Source organism: Heptranchias perlo, chromosome 4 (genome assembly GCF_035084215.1).
Source record: "Heptranchias perlo isolate sHepPer1 chromosome 4, sHepPer1.hap1, whole genome shotgun sequence".
Classification (NCBI taxonomy): domain Eukaryota; kingdom Metazoa; phylum Chordata; class Chondrichthyes; order Hexanchiformes; family Hexanchidae; genus Heptranchias; species Heptranchias perlo.
In genome coordinates this window covers 35,764,469-35,782,656 of record NC_090328.1, presented here as the reverse complement: position 1 = coordinate 35,782,656, position 18,188 = coordinate 35,764,469, and the positions used below count along the sequence as shown (strand labels likewise).

The window sequence follows — 18,188 nt, the reverse complement described above, 5'->3', positions numbered from 1 at the left end:
GTTTCCGCCCCTGCACTGAAAAAGCCCCAATAGAGTCACAAATGATGAACTACAGTCACAGAGGATATCATCCCTCCTTGTCCTCTTTGCAGCCTTTGAAACAGTTGACTACAACTTCATCCTCCAATGCCTCTCCTCAGTCGGGCTGCTCTCACTTGGTTCCATTCTTACAATCCAATCATAGCCAGAGCATCCCCACAATGGTTTCTCTCCTTGCACCTGAACTGTTATCTCTTGGCATCTTATTCAATCCCAAGCTGAGATTCTGACCCCACATTCTCTCCATTCCAGAAAACCACCTACTTCCACCTCATAATATTACTCACTTCTGCTCCTGCTTCAGCCCACCTGCTTCCGAAACCCTCGTGCACCTTTGTTGCTGTTAGGTTTAGGATATTCGCTATCCTTCCCTTATAATACAGGCACGTGTACTCAGAGCTAGAGAGACATCTGATTAATAATCTTTATAAATAAACACACTAATACAACCCATTACATGCAGTGCTCATGAGATCAGTACCAAGAGTACTCAGGAACAGAGAACTTATCAGGGGTTCAGAAGCCACGTTCTCTCAATGCGTCGCTAGTCCTATACAAGACTAGATATAGTTCCTAAAGTGCACTGGTATGTATTACCTTTATATAGTTAATCATGTACGATAAACAAGTGGTTAGCACGTAAGCTTGTTTCTACTGCGTGCGGTTAGTACGTGAATGGGTATGGCTAATACGTCATCGCGTAAGCAGACACATGGATGATCTCTTCTTCCCGTGCATGCTACTACAGTCTGTTTATTGTTCTCGGGACATTCTCCGCCCATGAGTGATTGTGCTTGTCCTTGATAGCCTTCACTTATCTCCTTTAAATGTTTATTATAAAGAGTCTTATTCTCCTTTCGCACTCCCTTTCTGATTTCCAGGCACCCTGGAACCAGTCCAATAATTAACATTCCATTCTCACATTATCCTACACCTAACTGCTGTGCCCTGTATGTTTCTGTGTCTGGAGACTGATTTAACCCCTACTACCACCATAACCTGACCATGTACATAATACTGGCTAGTCTACCTTGGTTATTAACCCTTACAGTTATCTCCAGACTCCACTATTCTAATGCTCTCCTGGCCAGCCTCCCATCCTCCATCCTCCACCCTCCATAAATTTGAGCTCATTCTATCATGCACCAATCCCTACTCACCCATTCCTCTGGTTCTTGCTAACTTACATTGGCTTCCGTTTCATCAACACTTCCAATTTAAAATTCTCATCCTTGTGTTTAAATCACTTCGTGCCGTGCCCGTCCCTATCTCTGTAACCTGCCCCAGCCCCACAATGCCCCATCACCCCAGAACTCTGCATTCCTTTGACTCTGGCCTTCTATGGTCTGGTGATTCCTAAGCATGGTTGATTTTCCCCATTAAGTCAGACACACAGTTAACCAAAAAAATGTTTTGTCATTTAGCACAAGTATTGCCTTAGTCAGAATAATAAACCTTCTGACATTCATACCAATTGAGTGAGCTGCATCAGAATTGCTAGTTCATTGTTCTCTCTAATGAAATCACATTCTCCAGTAGTGCTCATATAAAAATTTGCATTTCCTTGATTTTCTTAATGGTTAGAAAATAGTGAAGAAATTCAGCTTCTTTTGGGTTTTTTTCTGAAATGAGGAAAGTATAGACCTTAGTTTCTGAATTTGTAATATTCATCCTTAATGTCATCCATAAATATTGTATCCTTTTATTTTCTAATTTTCAACACTAAGCAGTGCCTCTTCGTAATAGAGCCAACAAAAAGCCCAATTCAAAAAGAGAACTAGTTTCTTTTTCTCTTTGAAAATGGAACGCCTAACTACCTGCTGGTACTCCATCTATTGACCCAGCTGAAAATTGACCAAACTTAACTTACTAGAGCTAGTGAGGTAAACTTTCGTGTTCATCTCGTGGGCAGTAATCTGACAGAGCACATCACCCGCCTTTTGAAGAACCCGCCCGATTTACCCCAGCAAATTTAAGAAATTTATTTGGGATCTAAACTTGCAATTTGAGAGTTATATGCTGAGTAATAAGTGCAGTTGATGGTGGAAGTGACCTGGGACCACTGCTATTACCTGAGAGTGATGTGGGCAAAAAATGTGACTCTGCATGTTTTATGCTCCATATCAATAGGCTGGTGGATGGGCCGGAAATCTGATGATGAAGTGGAAGCATCGTGAGTTTGTGTCTGATGTATTTGTGGCCTTTGAAGTTGCTGGTGCTAAAGTGACTGTTTCAGACATCACTGAAGTGAATACTTATACTCTGATGCAGTTTCTTGATGTCAACATGCAAGGAAAGGTATGTTTTCATGACCTAATTAAGGATTTTCATTACAGTTGTAACTTTAGTTTATATTTGTTACTTTACCCATTTAAATTTTAAGCAAATGTTTTAAAAGTTCTAGATTAAACTTTTTCTTTTTTTGAAACGTAAACGCCCTTCTGAATGTCCAAGTAGGGTTGAAAACTGTCATTTCCAGTAATAAATCTCACTTCTGACATGCACTGATTTTGGCAGCTAAATGTAAGAACATAAGAGTAGATTTTCTGAGTCGTCACTGAAGTGAGGTACCTTGCAAACCACAAATACGCATTGGAAAATTGCAAGCCCACTGCCTGCGATTTTTCTTTGCACACTTGCAGTGTGCTGGGTAACTCTCCACAGACGAGTACTCAAAATCGATCCAACAACGTATGGATCAAGAAAAGTTGGCATGTTTCTTTTATTTCTTATTCTCTATTTAAAGTATTAAATTTATTTTTCATTCATTCACATTCTCAATTGCTAAATTTAAATGTGAGATAGATAGCTTTTTGGCAACCAAAGGTATTAAGGGATATGGGCCAAAGGCAGGTATATGGAGCTAGATCACAGATCAGCCATGATCATATCAAATGGCGGAGCAGGCACGAGGGGCTGAATGGCCTACTCCTGTTCCTATATTCCTATTCATATCAGCTAGTAGTTATAAGTATAATGGAAGGTATAGGGCTAAAGACTGTAGCCAAAAGTGAAGAGAGTCTAATTTGTGACCTGTTTTCATTCTATAAGCTGCTTTTCTGTGTGGAAATTCCAAAACTGGCAGAGGGTGAAAAGATGAGCAGCTATAAGATTATGCCCCGAATGCAGGTAAATTGAATTTTATCTTTTGTTAATTCATCGGGAAGATGCCAGTTAACATTGGGCAAGAACCAACTTAAGATGTATTTGAGTGAAAAAAGACAATGCATAGGTCCTTCCAAGGCAATGCAGAGAGCAGTGGATATCCTGGAGTGAATTGAAGGGAATAATGTCAGCAGGGACAGTGGGGAGGGGTTGCTGCTGCTTACATTACATTAAAAACGATGAAAACAAAGCTAAAAAATTTTATAACTGTGGACTAACAAATAACATCCGGGTACTTTGGGGCTGTCAGAATATCATTTGGGATATTAAAGTTCAGTAATTTGTTCTGAATGCAGTTCATTGAATCGTGCACTACTGTACTGTGGAGAAACTCAGCTTTGAATTTTGCATTTCTCCTCAACAGTAAAATCCTTTGCTTATTTTGGAACTGATGATTTCCTTTTGCTAGCTACGCTAAAACAAAAATCCACTGGATTTTGCCCAAATCTGTTTTGTTGATGAGGTTATGTTCTTTGGGAAATTTTATGAGAGAAACCGGCTATAACGTTGTCATCCTTTCTAAATTACATTATACTGAAGATACTAGGCTGTGCTGATAAAGGAGCTTGCAAATTAAAACTGCCTATTTACATATGCTAATAGATTTGCATGGTTCGCGAAGAAGCCGATCTGTTAATACCAAGATTGGTGATGGGCTTGCTGGTAATTAGGGATGTAGATCTGAGTTTTCTTTAGGACCTGGCTTTAGTTGCACATGTATTCAAATTTGGCAATTTGTGAAGCAGAAAACTCAATCCCTTGGGCATGGGATTTCTCTATAGTCTGACAGGAAAATGGAAGCATTCCTCTTCAGTCCAATGCAAGAAAGAATGAGGTATACTTGTAAGGAATTTGGGTGTGTACATATTTTCTATATTGCTCAAGATCAGCCATCACTCCTCTCCTTTAGGATTGGAAAGGAATGTAAAATTCAATAACATGTGTAATTCAAAACATATAGAAATTCAGTTGTTTATAACTAATTCCTATTCCAAACTATAGCATACGCTTGGGATTTGCATACAGTAATTCAATCTTGAGACTTTTTTTCCCCCCCATTTTTAATCATGTAAGGAATGGTAGTCAAAATGGTAACAGTGCTTAACATTTTCCTTTTCCTTATAACAGTAACTAGACCTCCTCGAAAAGCTTGTTGCATGGCCTTAGCTAAGATGTGGAGCATGATTAAGATGCACAACATACCCTATAATCGTCCTTTCCTGAATTTGCTGCCATTGCCCTGCTTTGCTCACCTTTATCTTAAACAGCAATTTCACATATACCAAGGAGAATAAGTAAACGCTGCCACCATTTTGTGCAGAATCATGAGAATGTTAAGAACAGAAAAACCAGGAGTGTTAGAATCGTAGCAATAACACAAGCCAGCCACCACAATAGAACTTTATTTTATCCCTCGCTCTCTTCTGTCCTCATCACAGAACCTAATGGATTTTGTATTATACCCAAAAGATGGCACCCTGACCGTGCAGCATTCTTTCAGTACTGCATTGAAATTTCAGCCTATTTTATGTCCTGGAGCCCTTGATGGAATTTGGACCCCCAAACTTCTGAATATTATGTACATTTTGATGTAATACAGCAGTATTTTTTATTTTCTACTTACTTGAGGAGGTAGATCAGTAAAGATCTAGTGTGTCACTGATACTGTTTACTTATTCTTTTGTTATTTAATAAATTTGTTTGGCAGTTAAAGCCTAAGTTTATAGTCTTGGGTGGCTTTATTCGGCTGCCTTGTGAAGTCAAGGAAGATCGTATGATAAAACTAGTAAGCTAAAATAAAGTAATGATGGTCCTCTGTTTGATCTTTGGGCACAACACAAAATTACCCAAGATTTCTAAACCAGTGAAAGCACTCTCTCGCTCATGGGGAGTGAGGCTTACATACGGGATAGGTTCAAGATACTGAAGCCAAATAAAAATCTAGAGTAAAGAAAACGGAGTTTTTTTAATTTAGAAAAAAAAGCCAAAAACATAACTGCTATGTTACAGTCTTCCTAATAATAGAATCCGTTGCTGATATTCACCAATGAATTGGGTTTGCATCAAGTTCAGGGAGAAAAAAGCATCTTATCTCAGTCTTAGCTTTGAAAAATGAATCAACTTCCGCGCAGCCGAGTTCGTTCCATACGTTATCTGCGTCATACCTTTTGTCGAAAGAAGATTGCATCTTTTGTCACTGTATATTCCTCTGATAAAATAAAATCTAAATCCATTTCCATACAAATGACTTACTCCACCCCTGATACTGCTCTGCCCATTTCTGTATTTCTTAGAATGCCCACACTTATGTGAGTGCCGGGTTTCGTGCAGGGATAAGAACTTGGGGTAAGAAGCAGTTCATAGAATCCATCTCGATGGTATATACTGGTATCAGTAATAACTTCAATCACGCTGTTGCCACGGAAAAGTACCTTCAAGGCAAAGATATCACTTCCAACGTGACTTTGCAAGGCAAGTACATGATTCAGTGTTGGTGTACACAGAAATTGAGAATCAATGGATGAATGACGATATATTGGTGTACACCTGTTCTGTTTTATACCTCACAAAAACATTTGGAAAATTCAGTGTGTTTCTTTTTAGTTTGTGCGTGGGATCACATTTTGATGACAACTATTAAAACAAATATATTTTCTGCCTTTTTATATTGTGTAGTGAAACTGAAAGTTAAATTGGGGAAGGACCTGGCTTTGGAAGCTATGGTCCAGGAGGACTGGGTGATGCACTGTTCTTGCACTTTGGGACCTGGGTTTGAGTCCTGTTGGGTTGAAAGTCTCCTGTCTCTCAGTGCAAAGGTCCTTAATGAAATGTGATTGGCCGGTTTCAACACAGTTCCTAGCGAGCAAGCGCCCATGAACGAGACATAAATTAGAGCCCAGAACCCCTCCTCGCTGAGTGGCAAATTGGTTGCTGACACCACTCTGTCAGCTGAGGCATAAATCTGAACCCTGGGGCAGAATTCGAACTGAGGTGCCCCCCATCTTCACTGATGCAAACTCCACCTCTCCCCCTTTGCTCCTTTCCCCTCCTAACCTCCACTTCATCTCCTTCTTCCCTCCCTCCCTTGCCTCTCCCTCTAATTTTCCCTCCCTTCCCATCCTCCTCCGCCCCTCCCTTCCATTCTCCTCCGCCCCTTCCTATTTCTTTCTCCTTCCCTCGTCTCCTCTCCCCCGAATCCACCCCTCCCCTCTCTGCCCTTTCCACTTCCTTCTTCTGTCTCCTCCCCCATTCCTTTCCTCTCCTTCCCTTCCTCTTTGTTCTCCTGCTCCCTCCCTCCTCTTCCTCCCCTCTACTCCACACCTCTCCTCCTCTCCCACCCCTCCTCCTGTGCGCCCACGACACGCCCCTCCCGTGTACGCCCCCAACCCGCCCCCCCCTTCCTCTCTTTTCCTCTCCTCTCTTTTCTCCCCCGCGCCCTTTTCCCCTCCTCCTCCTCCTCCTCCTCCTCCTCCTCCTCCTCTTTCCCCCCCCCCCCCCTCCGCGGCCCCTTCCTCTCCTCCTCTTCCCCCCCCTCCCCTCCGTGGCCACTTCCTCTCCTCCTCTTCCCCCCCCCCCCCCTCCTCTCCTCCTCTTTCCCCCCCCTCGGCGCTCCCTACCTCGCCCCCTCTCCCCCCCCCCGCGCCCCCTTCCTCTCCTCCTCTTCTCCCCCCCCCCCCCCCCCCCGCGCCCCCTTCCTCTCCTCCTCTTCTCCGCCCCCCCCCCCCCCCCGCGCCCCCTTCCTCTCCTCCTCCTTCCTCCCCCCTTCCCCTCCTCCTTCCTCCCCCTTTCCTCTCCTCCTCCTTCCTCCCCCCTTCCTCTCCTCCTCCTCCTTCCTCCCCCCTTCCTCTCCTCCTCCCCCCTTCCTCTCCTCCTCCTCCTTCCTCCCCCTTCCTCTCCTCCTCCTCCTTCCTCCCCCCTTCCTCTCCTCCTCCTCCTCCTCCTCCTTCCTCCCCCCTTCCTCTCCTCCTCCTCCTCCTTCCTCCCCCCTTCCTCTCCTCCTCCTCCTCCTCCTTCCTCCCCCCTTCCTTCCTCTCCTCCTCCTCCTCCTCCTTCCACCCCCCTCCTCCTCCTCCTTCCTCCCCCCTTCCTCTCCTCCTTCTCCTCCTCCTTCCTCCCCCCTTCCTCTCCTCCTCCTCCTCCTCCTTCTCCCCCCTTCCTCTCCTCCTCCTCCTCCTCCTCCTCCTTCCCCCCCTTCCTCTCCTCCTCCTCCTCCTCCTTCCTCCCCCTTCCTCTCCTCCTCCTCCTTCCTCCCCCCTTCCTCTCCTCCTCCTCCTCCTCCTCCTTCCTCCCCTCCTCCTCCTCCTTCCTCCCCCCTTCCTCTCCTCCTCCTCCTCCTTCCTCCCCTCCTCCTCGTCCTTCCTCCCCCCTTCCTCTCCTCCTCCTCCTCCTTCCTCCCCCCTTCCTCTCCTCCTCCTCCTCCTCCTTCCACCCCCTCCTCCTCCTCCTCCTTCCTCCCCCCTTCCTCTCCTCCTCCTCCTTCCTCCCCCCTTCCTCTCCTCCTCCTCCTCCTCCTCCTTCCTCCCCCCTTCCTCTCCTCCTCCTCCTCCTCCTCCTCCTCCTTCCTCCCCCCTTCCTCTCCTCCTCCTCCTCCTTCCTCCCCCCTTCCTCTCCTCCTCCTCCTCCTCCTCCTTCCTCCCCCCTTCCTCTCCTCCTCCTCCTCCCTCCTTCCTCCCCCCTTCCTCTCCTCCTCCTTCCTCCCCCCTTCCTCTCCTCCTCCTTCCTCCCCCCTTCCTCTCCTCCTCCTTCCTCCCCCCTTCCTCTCCTCCTCCTCCTCCTTCCTCCCCCCCTTCCTCTCCTCCTCCTCCTCCTCCTTCCTCCCCCCTTCCTCTCCTCCTCCCTCCCCCTTCCTCTCCTCCTCCTCCTTCCTCCCCCTTCCTCTCCTCCTCCCTCCCCCTTCCTCTCCTCCTCCTCCTTCCTCCCCTTCCTCTCCTCCTCCTCCTTCCTCCCCCTTCCTCTCCTCCTCCTTCCTCCCCCCTTCCTCTCCTCCTCCTCCTCCTCCTCCTCCTCCTCCTCCTCCTCCTCCTCCTCCTCCTCCTTCCTCCCCCCTTCCTCTCCTCCTCCCTCCCCCTTCCTCTCCTCCTCCTCCTTCCTCCCCCCTTCCTCTCCTCCTCCCTCCCCCTTCCTCTCCTCCTCCTCCTTCCTCCCCCTTCCTCTCCTCCTCCTCCTTCCTCCCCCCCTTCCTCTCCTCCTCCTCCTCCTCCTCCTCCTCCTCCTTCCTCCCCCCTTCCTCTCCTCCTCCCTCCCCCTTCCTCTCCTCCTCCTCCTTCCTCCCCCTTCCTCTCCTCCTCCTCCTTCCTCCCCCTTCCTCTCCTCCTCCTTCCTCCCCCCTTCCTCTCCTCCTCCTCCTCCTCCTCCTCCTTCCTCCCCCCTTCCTCTCCTCCTCCTCCTCCTTCCTCCCCCCTTCCTCTCCTCCTCCTCGTCCTTCCTCCCCCCTTCCTCTCCTCCTCCTCCTCCTTCCTCCCCCCTTCCTCTCCTCCTCCTCCTCCTCCTTCCTCCCCCTTCCTCTCCTCCTCCTCCTCCTCCTCCTTCCTCCCCCCTTCCTCTCCTCCTCCTCCTCCTTCCTCCCCCCTTCCTCTCCTCCTCCTCCTCCTTCCTCCCCCCTTCCTCTCCTCCTCCTCCTCCTTCCTCCCCCTTCCTCCCCCCTTCCTCTCCTCCTCCTCCTCCTCCTCCTCCTCCTCCTCCTTCCTCCCCCCTTCCTCTCCTCCTCCCTCCCCCTTCCTCTCCTCCTCCTCCCTCCCCCTTCCTCTCCTCCTCCTCCTTCCTCCCCCTTCCTCTCCTCCTCCTCCTCCTCCTCCTCCTTCCTCCCCCTTCCTCCCCCCTTCCTCTCCTCCTCCTCCTCCTTCCTCCCCCTTCCTCTCCTCCTCCTCCTCCTCCTCCTCCTCCTCCTTCTTCCTCCCCCCTTCCTCTCCTCCTCCTCCTCCTCCTCCTCCTTCCTCCCCCCTTCCTCCCCCTTCCTCTCCTCCTCCTCCTCCTTCCTCCCCCCTTCCTCTCCTCCTCCTCCTCCTCCTCCTTCCTCCCCCCTTCCTCTCCTCCTCCTCCTCCTCCTCCTCCTCCTTCCTCCCCCCTTCCTCTCCTCCTCCTCCTCCTTCCTCCCCCCTTCCTCTCCTCCTCCTCCTCCTCCTTCCTCCCCCCTTCCTCTCCTCCTCCTCCTCCTCCTCCTTCCTCCCCCCTTCCTCTCCTCCTCCTCCTCCTCCTCCTCCTTCCTCCCCCCTTCCTCTCCTCCTCCTCCTCCTTCCTCCCCCCTTCCTCTCCTCCTCCTCCTCCTTCCTCCTCCCCCTTCCTCTCCTCCTCCTCCTCCTTCCTCCCCCCTTCCTCTCCTCCTCCTCCTCCTCCTCCTCCTCCTCCTTCCTCCCCCCTTCCTCTCCTCCTCCTCCTCCTCCTCCTTCCTCCCCCCTTCCTCTCCTCCTCCTCCTTCCTCCCCCCTTCTCTCCTCCTCCTCCTTCCTCCCCCTTCCTCTCCTCCTCCTCCTTCCTCCCCCTTCCTCCTCCTCCTCCTTCCTCCCCCCTTCCTCTCCTCCTCCTCCTCCTCCTCCTCCTCCTTCTTCCTCCCCCCTTCCTCTCCTCCTCCTCCTCCTCCTCCTCCTCCTTCCTCCCCCCTTCCTCTCCTCCTCCTCCTCCTCCTCCTCCTTCCTCCCCCCTTCCTCTCCTCCTCCTCCTTCCTCCCCCTTCCTCTCCTCCTCCTCCTTCCTCCCCCTTCCTCTCCTCCTCCTTCCTCCCCCCTTCCTCTCCTCCTCCTCCTCCTCCTCCTCCTCCTTCTTCCTCCCCCCTTCCTCTCCTCCTCCTCCTCCTCCTCCTCCTCCTTCCTCCCCCCTTCCTCCCCCCTTCCTCTCCTCCTCCTCCTTCCTCCCCCCTTCCTCTCCTCCTCCTCCTTCCTCCCCCTTCCTCTCCTCCTCCTCCTCCTCCTCCTCCTTCCTCCCCCCTTCCTCTCCTCCTCCTCCTCCTTCCTCCCCCCTTCCTCCCCCCTTCCTCTCCTCCTCCTCCTCCTTCCTCCCCCCTTCCTCTCCTCCTCCTCCTTCCTCCCCCCTTCCTCTCCTCCTCCTCCTCCTCCTCCTTCCTCCCCCCTTCCTCTCCTCCTCCTCCTCCTTCCTCCCCCCTTCCTCTCCTCCTCCTCCTCCTCCTCCTTCCTCCCCCCTTCCTCTCCTCCTCCTCCTCCTCCTCCTCCTTCCTCCCCCCTTCCTCTCCTCCTCCTCCTCCTCCTCCTTCCTCCCCCTTCCTCTCCTCCTCCTCCTTCCTCCCCCCTTCCTCTCCTCCTCCTCCTCCTCCTCCTCCTCCTTCCTCCCCCCTTCCTCTCCTCCTCCTCCTCCTTCCTCCCCCCTTCCTCCCCCCTTCCTCTCCTCCTCCTCCTCCTTCCTCCCCCCTTCCTCTCCTCCTTCTCCTCCTCCTTCCTCCCCCCTTCCTCTCCTCCTCCTCCTCCTCCTTCCTCCCCCCTTCCTCTCCTCCTCCTCCTCCTTCCTCCCCCCTTCCTCTCCTCCTCCTCCTTCCTCCCCCCTTCCTCTCCTCCTTCTCCTTCCTCCCCCCTTCCTCCCTCCTTCTCCTCCTCCTTCCTCCCCCCTTCCTCTCCTCCTTCTCCTCCTCCTTCCTCCCCCCTTCCTCTCCTCCTCCTCCTCCTTCCTCCCCCCTTCCTCTCCTCCTCCTCCTCCTCCTCCTTCCTCCCCCCTTCCTCCTCCTCCTCCTCCTCCTCCTCCTCCTTCCTCCCCCCTTCCTCTCCTCCTCCTCCTCCTTCCTCCCCCTTCCTCTCCTCCTCCTCCTCCTCCTTCCTCCCCCCTTCCTCTCCTCCTCCTCCTCCTTCCTCCCCCCTTCCTCTCCTCCTCCTCCTCCTTCCTCCCCCCTTCCTCTCCTCCTCCTCCTCCTTCCTCCCCCCTTCCTCTCCTCCTCCTCCTCCTTCCTCCCCCCTTCCTCTCCTCCTCCTCCTCCTTCCTCCCCCCTTCCTCTCCTCCTCCTCCTTCCTCCCCCCTTCCTCTCCTCCTCCTCCTCCTTCCTCCCCCCTTCCTCTCCTCCTCCTCCTCCTTCCTCCCCCCTTCCTCTCCTCCTCCTCCTCCTTCCTCCCCCTTCCTCTCCTCCTCCTCCTTCCTCCCCCCTTCCTCTCCTCCTCCTCCTCCTTCCTCCCCCCTTCCTCTCCTCCTCCTCCTCCTTCCTCCCCCCTTCCTCTCCTCCTCCTCCTCCTTCCTCCCCCCTTCCTCTCCTCCTCCTCCTCCTTCCTCCCCCCTTCCTCTCCTCCTCCTCCTCCTTCCTCTCCTCCTCCTCCTCCTTCCTCCTCCTTCCTCTCCTCCTCCTCCTCCTTCCTCCCCCCTTCCTCTCCTCCTCCTCCTCCTTCCTCCCCCCTTCCTCTCCTCCTTCCTCCCCCCTTCCTCTCCTCCTCCTCCTCCTTCCTCCCCCCTTCCTCTCCTCCTCCTCCTCCTTCCTCCCCCTTCCTCTCCTCCTCCTCCTCCTTCCTCCCCCCTTCCTCTCCTCCTCCTCCTCCTCCTTCCTCCCCCCTTCCTCTCCTCCTCCTCCTCCTCCTTCCTCCCCCCTTCCTCTCCTCCTCCTCCTCCTCCTTCCTCCCCCCTTCCTCTCCTCCTCCTCCTCCTCCTCCTTCCTCCCCCCTTCCTCTCCTCCTCCTCCTCCTCCTCCTCCTTCCTCCCCCCTTTCCTTCCTCTCCTCCTCCTCCTCCTCCTTCCTCCCCCCTTCCTTCCTCTCCTCCTCCTCCTCCTCCTTCCTCACCCCTTCCTCTCCTCCTCCTCCTCCTCCTTCCTCCCCCCTTCCTCTCCTCCTCCTCCTTCCTCCCCCCTTCCTCTCCTCCTCCTCCTCCTTCCTCCCCCTTCCTCTCCTCCTCCTCCTCCTTCCTCCCCCCTTCCTCTCCTCCTCCTCCTCCTCCTCCTTCCTCCCCCCTTCCTCTCCTCTCCTCCTCCTCCTCCTCCTCCTCCCTCCTCTCCTCCTCCTCCTCCTTCCTCTCCTCCTCCTCCTCCTTCCTCCCCCTTCCTCTCCTCCTCCTCCTTCCTCCCCCCTTCCTCTCCTCCTCCTCCTTCCTCCCCCCTTCCTCTCCTCCTCCTCCTCCTTCCTCCCCCTTCCTCTCCTCCTCCTCCTTCCTCCCCCCTTCCTCTCCTCCTCCTCCTCCTCCTCCTCCTCCTCCTTCCTCCCCCCTTCCTCTCCTCCTCCTCCTCCTTCCTCCCCCCTTCCTCTCCTCCTCCTCCTCCTTCTCCCCCTTCCTCTCCTCCTCCTCCTCCTCCTTCCTCCCCCTTCCTCTCCTCCTTCCTCCCCCCTTCCTCTCCTCCTTCTCCTCCTCCTTCCTCCCCCTTCCTCTCCTCCTCCTCCTCCTTCCTCCCCCCTTCCTCTCCTCCTCCTCCTTCCTCCCCCCTTCCTCTCCTCCTCCTCCTCCTCCTCCTCCTCCTTCCTCCTCCTCTCCTCCTCCTTCCTCCCCCCTTCCTCTCCTCCTCCTCCTCCTCCTTCCTCCCCCCTTCCTCCCCTCCTCCCTCCCCCTTCCTCTCCTCCTCCTCCTTCCTCCCCCTTCCTCCTCCTCCTCCTCCTCCTCCTTCCTCCCCCCTTCCTCTCCTCCTCCTCCTCCTCCTTCCTCCCCCCTTCCTCCCCTCCTCCCTCCCCCTTCCTCTTCTCCTCCTCCTTCCTCCCCCCTTCCTCTCCTCCTCCTCCTCCTTCCTCCCCCCTTCCTCCCCCTTCCTCTCCTCTCCTCCTTCCTCCCCCCTTCCTCTCCTCCTCCTCCTCTCCTCCTTCCTCCCCCCTTCCTCTCCTCCTCTCCTCCTCCTTCCTCCCCCCTTCCTCTCCTCCTCCTTCCTCCCCCTCCTCTCCTCCTCCTCCTCCTCCTCCTCCTTCCTCCCCCCTTCCTCCCCTCCTTCCTCCCCCTTCCTCTCCTCCTCCTCCTTCCTCCCCCTTCCTCTCCTCCTCCTCCTCCTCCTCCTTCCTCCCCCTTCCTCTCCTCCTCCTCCTCCTCCTTCCTCCCCCCTTCCTCCCCTCCTCCCTCCCCCTTCCTCTCTCCTCCTCCTTCCTCCCCCCTTCCTCTCCTCCTCCTCCTCCTTCCTCCCCCTTCCTCCCCCTTCCTCTCCTCCTCCTCCTTCCTCCCCCTTCCTCTCCTCCTCCTCCTCCTCCTCCTTCCTCCCCCCTTCCTCTCCTCCTTCTCCTCCTCCTTCCTCCCCCCTTCCTCTCCTCCTCCTCCTCCTTCCTCCCCCCTTCCTCCCCTCCTCCCTCCCCCTTCCTCTTCTCCTCCTCCTTCCTCCCCCCTTCCTCTCCTCCTCCTCCTCCTCCTCCTCCTTCCTCCCCCCTTCCTCTCCTCCTCCTCCTCCTCCTCCTCCTCCTCCTCCTCCTCCTCCTCCTCCTCCTTCCTCCCCCCTTCCTCTCCTCCTCCTCCTCCTTCCTCCCCCCTTCCTCTCCTCCTCCTCCTCCTTCCTCCCCCCTTCCTCTCCTCCTCCTCCTCCTCCTCCTCCTCCTCCTCCTCCTCCTCCTCCTCCTCCTCCTCCTCCTCCTCCTCCTCCTCCTTCCTCCCCCCTTCCTCTCCTCCTCCTCCTCCTCCTCCTCCTCCTTCCTCCCCCCTTCCTCTCCTCCTTCCTCCCCCTTCCTCTCCTCCTCCTCCTCCTTCCTCCCCCCTTCCTCTCCTCCTCCTCCTCCTTCCTCCCCCTTCCTCTCCTCCTCCTCCTCCTTCCTCCCCCCTTCCTCTCCTCCTTCCTCCCCCCTTCCTCCCCCTTCCTCTCCTCCTTCCTCCCCCCTTCCTCTCCTCCTTCCTCCCCCCTTCCTCTCCTCCTCCTCCTCCTCCTCCTCCTTCCTCCCCCCTTCCTCCCCCTTCCTCCCCCCTTCCTCTCCTCCTCCTCCTCCTTCCTCCCCCCTTCCTCTCCTCCTTCCTCCCCCCTTCCTCCCCCCTTCCTCTCCTCCTTCCTCCCCCCTTCCTCTCCTCCTTCCTCCCCCCTTCCTCTCCTCCTCCTCCTCCTCCTCCTCCTTCCTCCCCCCTTCCTCCCCCCTTCCTCTCCTCCTCCTCCTCCTTCCTCCCCCCTTCCTCTCCTCCTCCTCCTCCTCCTCCTCCTCCTTCCTCCCCCCTTCCTCTCCTCCTCCTCCTCCTTCCTCCCCCTTCCTCTCCTCCTCCTCCTTCCTCCCCCCTTCCTCTCCTCCTCCTCCTCCTTCCTCCCCCCCTTCCTCTCCTCCTCCTCCTCCTTCCTCCCCCCTTCCTCTCCTCCTCCTCCACCTCCTTCCTCCCCCCTTCCTCTCCTCCTCCTCCTCCTCCTTCCTCCCCCCTTCCCCTCCTCCTCCTTCCTCCCCCCTTCCTCTCCTCCTCCTTCCTCCCCCTTCCTCTCCTCCTCCTTCCTCCCCCTTCCTCTCCTCCTCCTTCCTCCCCCTTCCTCTCCTCCTCCTTCCTCCCCCCTTCCTCTCCTCCTCCTCCTCCTCCTCCTTCCTCCCCCTTCCTCTCCTCCTCCTCCTTCCTCTCCTCCTCCCCTTCCTCTCCTCCTCCTCCTTCCTCCCCCTTCCTCTCCTCCTCCTCCTTCCTCCCCCTTCCTCTCCTCCTCCTCCTTCCTCCCCCCTTCCTCTCCTCCTCCTTCCTCCCCCTTCCTCTCCTCCTCCTTCCTCTCCTCCTTCCTCCCCCCTTCCTCTCCTCCTCCTCCTCCTCCTTCCTCCCCCCTTCCTCTCCTCCTCCTCCTCCTTCCTCTCCCCCCCCACCTTCCTCTTCCTCTCTTCCCCCCCCACCTTCTCTCTTCCCCCCCCACCTTCCTCTCTTCCCCCCCCACCTTCCTCTCTTCCTCCCCCCACCTTCCTCTCTTCCCCCCCCACCTTCCTCTCTTCCCCCACACCTTCCTCTCTCCCCCCCCCTTCCTCTCTTCCCCCCCCCCTTCCTCTCTTCCCCCCCCCTTCCTCTCCCCCCCCCCCCCCCTCTCCCCCCCCCTTCCTCTCCCCCCCCCTCTCCCCCCCCCCCCCTTCATCTTCCCCCCCCCCCCTTCCTCTCCCCCCCCCCCCCTTCCTCTCCCCCCCCCCCCTTCCTATCCCCCCCCCCCTTCCTATCCCCCCCCCCCTTCCTCTCCCCCCCCCCTTCCTCTCCCCCCCCCCCCCCCCCCCCCTTCCTCTCCCCCCCCCCCCTTCCTCTCCCCCCCTCCCCCCCTTCCTCTTCCCCCCCCCCCCCTTCCTCTTCCCCCCCCCCCCCTTCCTCTTCCCCCCCCCCCCCCTTCCTCTCCTCCTCTTTCCTCTTTCCCCCCCTCCTTTCACTTCTGATCACCTCATCCTGTCCTCAGTCCCTCTCCCCGTACTTACCATCTCCCATCCTTTTTCTCTTTGTACCACAGGAGATCGACCAGTATGTGTTTTTTTAAAATTGCTAAATGATGTTTTGAAAGGATACAATGTAACTGCATATCAGTTGAGAACAAGGCAGAAATCGAGCCTTTTTCTATTGCTGTTAAATTTGTCTGGTCATTGATTATTAAAAGTGATTGTTGCAGGTGCCTTGACTACACTTGACAAGGAAATAATTCCTGATGACAATGATCCACTTCTTGCCAGTGCGAAATACAGGAAAACACTGGCATTTGGGCTTTTTTATAAGGTGAGCAACTCTTTAAAAACAGGTTAAAATTATCATTATATTTAATTTTGGTTCCTAAATCATAATTAAATTACAGGAGGTGGGAGTTGCAGGGTGGGGCTGGGAGGGGGGATGCACTGCAGCAACTCGCCAAGGTTTCTTCGACGGCACCTCCCAAACCCATGACCTCTACCATCTAGAAGGACAAGCAGCAGGCACATGGGAACAACACCACCTGCACGTTCCCCTCCAAGTCACACACCATCCCGACTTGGAAATATATCGCCGTTCCTTCATCGTCGCTGGGTCAATATCCTGGAACTCCCTTCCTAACAGCACTGTGGGAGAACCTTCACCACAGGAACTGCAGCAGTTCAAGAAGGCGGCTTACCACCATTTTCTCAATGGCAATTAGGGATGGGCAATAAATGCTGGCCTTGCCAGCGACGCCCATGAACAATTTTTTTTTTTTAAATGCTTATTGCGTAAATACACCACATAGTATAGTACTGAGCCATACAAACCAGAAAGATTCTAGGTTTGATCCTGGTCTCTGCTGAATTAGCCAATCTTGGCCGTTTTGGTAGTGAAGACACTACAGTAAACCTAAGGGAGTGGAGAATTATCCAGCATTTCTGCTCCTATTTGCTATCCGGTGAGACCTCCTAAAAAGTCTGCCTAAATAGAAGACAATAACCTGCTTTCACTCATCTATCCAGGTTCACAAATGAAGAATGGCATTTCACATAAAGCCAGCAGAAATTAGATTTTCACCCTCAGTTTGAGCTGGATTCATACCCAGGCTGCAGAGGCGAAAGGACAGTGTGGTAATCCACTGTGCTGTCCATTTCCCTTTGATTTGTTGATGACATTCTCATTTGTTCCAGATTGCTGATCAGTTTTTTAGCAGCTCAATTTTAAACATTATTTCTAAAGCACTGTACTTGCATTGCTAACTTTTGATTCTAGTTTATTGATCAATAAATCTACTGTGAACTTTTTTCGATCAGTTCTTCCTCACTCTTTTGAGTGACGGTGCTGTTTCGCCTTGTAACCGAAGTGCCCGGTATGCTTTGGAGCGTCCTGTATCCACAGGAAAGCAAACTTTCAGCAGCAAACCAGAGGAATACCCTTTGACAAAGCCTATGCCAAAACTAAGTGCTCATCTGCAGGTAGGATTTAGATTTGTCTTGTGTTTGGAACCACTTGATGTATAAATGGCATTGAAATTGAGACAGTGCTTCTACGTTGAGATGGTAGAGTATTGTGCAATAAGAAAGTTGTATGTGGCCTGGAGTATATCCTGGTAATCTGAATAAGATATTCAAAACTTTCTTTTGGTGATCTTCAAATCCTCAGAGATTGCAATGAGATTCTGACACCCACTTTCTCAAAATTTCAGTTTCAGTCCATTACATGTGGAGAAGCCCCCAAAACCCCTGCTTACTCATGTTGGCTAACCCTGTCACTATCCTCCTACTCTAAACAGGAGGTAAATTCCTACAAAGTTGCTTGTGGAGGTACCTGATTGTGTTGGAGCAGTTGTGTATATAAGCAGAATTCTTTTTCATTCAAGAATCCGTCACGTCATGGAAACATGTGCAACCTTAATTGGTTCTGGGTAATCACATGGATTTTTTTTAAGCTGACATCATCAGGACCACCCCCACACCATGTGACCTGCCTGCTCCCAATCTGTGCATAAGCCCAGGAACTATGCAATAGTGCAATTTTTCCCTCCCTATTTTGAGACAGTTCGCTAAGCATCCAGCATTGTTTTATTCAACTTCTAAACCCATGTCCTGCAGTTTTGGGAGAAACAGTACTATTTTTAACTGTTAAGTAATTAGTAACCAGCGAGAATTTTTATTGCTTTGTGATATCTCCAGAATATAGATTTCATGTTAAGTATGAAAGTAAGTTTACCAGCCTTGTGGTCTTGTCGTTCTTTGATAGCATTCCTCACAAGCCGCTATCCCTCTCAGCCATTGCTCCAAGCTTCGCTGGGATTGTTATTGTTGTTTTATGTTAGGGAATTAAGTCATTTTACAATGGTATGAGTCAAAAAGAACTGAGCTGTCATGCCACCCCTGGGCTTGCATAAAAGGGCAGAAGCAAATGGTCACCATTTACATTTTCAGTTTTTTAAAAAAAAAGAGATTCCCAGGCACCAATTAGGAATAGACATCTTCCTATCCTATGTGAGGAATTCAAAATTATAAAGACCCTACAAGGTAGGTAATCTGAAGTTTCTTGTTGTTTTAAATATAGGGCTTCATTCAGATGAGTGTTTTTTCCCAGTCCAAAATTGGTTGGGGGTGGAGCATTTTTAAAAACACTTGGAGCATGTACAAAAATGGTTCTAACTGTTGGTGTGTGAATGTGAATTGAGCATGCACAAATGATTGTCGGGCAGGAAGGCCAGCTGTAGCAGGCCGCAGCAGGGGACTAGAGGGAGGGATCGTAGGCCAAGGAGAAGATCTGTGGTGGGTGGGCAG

The 18,188-nt window shown here is 53.2% G+C and overlaps 1 protein-coding gene across 1 annotated transcript in view; it reads left to right on the top strand.

The window, feature by feature from the left end:
• The window catches only part of LOC137320865 (xanthine dehydrogenase-like), a 150,050-nt gene that overhangs the window by 68,777 nt on the left and 63,085 nt on the right, over positions 1-18,188 (top strand). Inside the window, exons 9-13 of the mRNA XM_067982783.1 lie at positions 2,170-2,337; positions 3,091-3,168; positions 5,499-5,676; positions 15,608-15,711; positions 16,701-16,862. Of these exons, the coding sequence (XP_067838884.1) occupies positions 2,170-2,337; positions 3,091-3,168; positions 5,499-5,676; positions 15,608-15,711; positions 16,701-16,862 (690 nt within the window). The remainder of the gene's footprint in view (positions 1-2,169; positions 2,338-3,090; positions 3,169-5,498; positions 5,677-15,607; positions 15,712-16,700; positions 16,863-18,188) is intronic.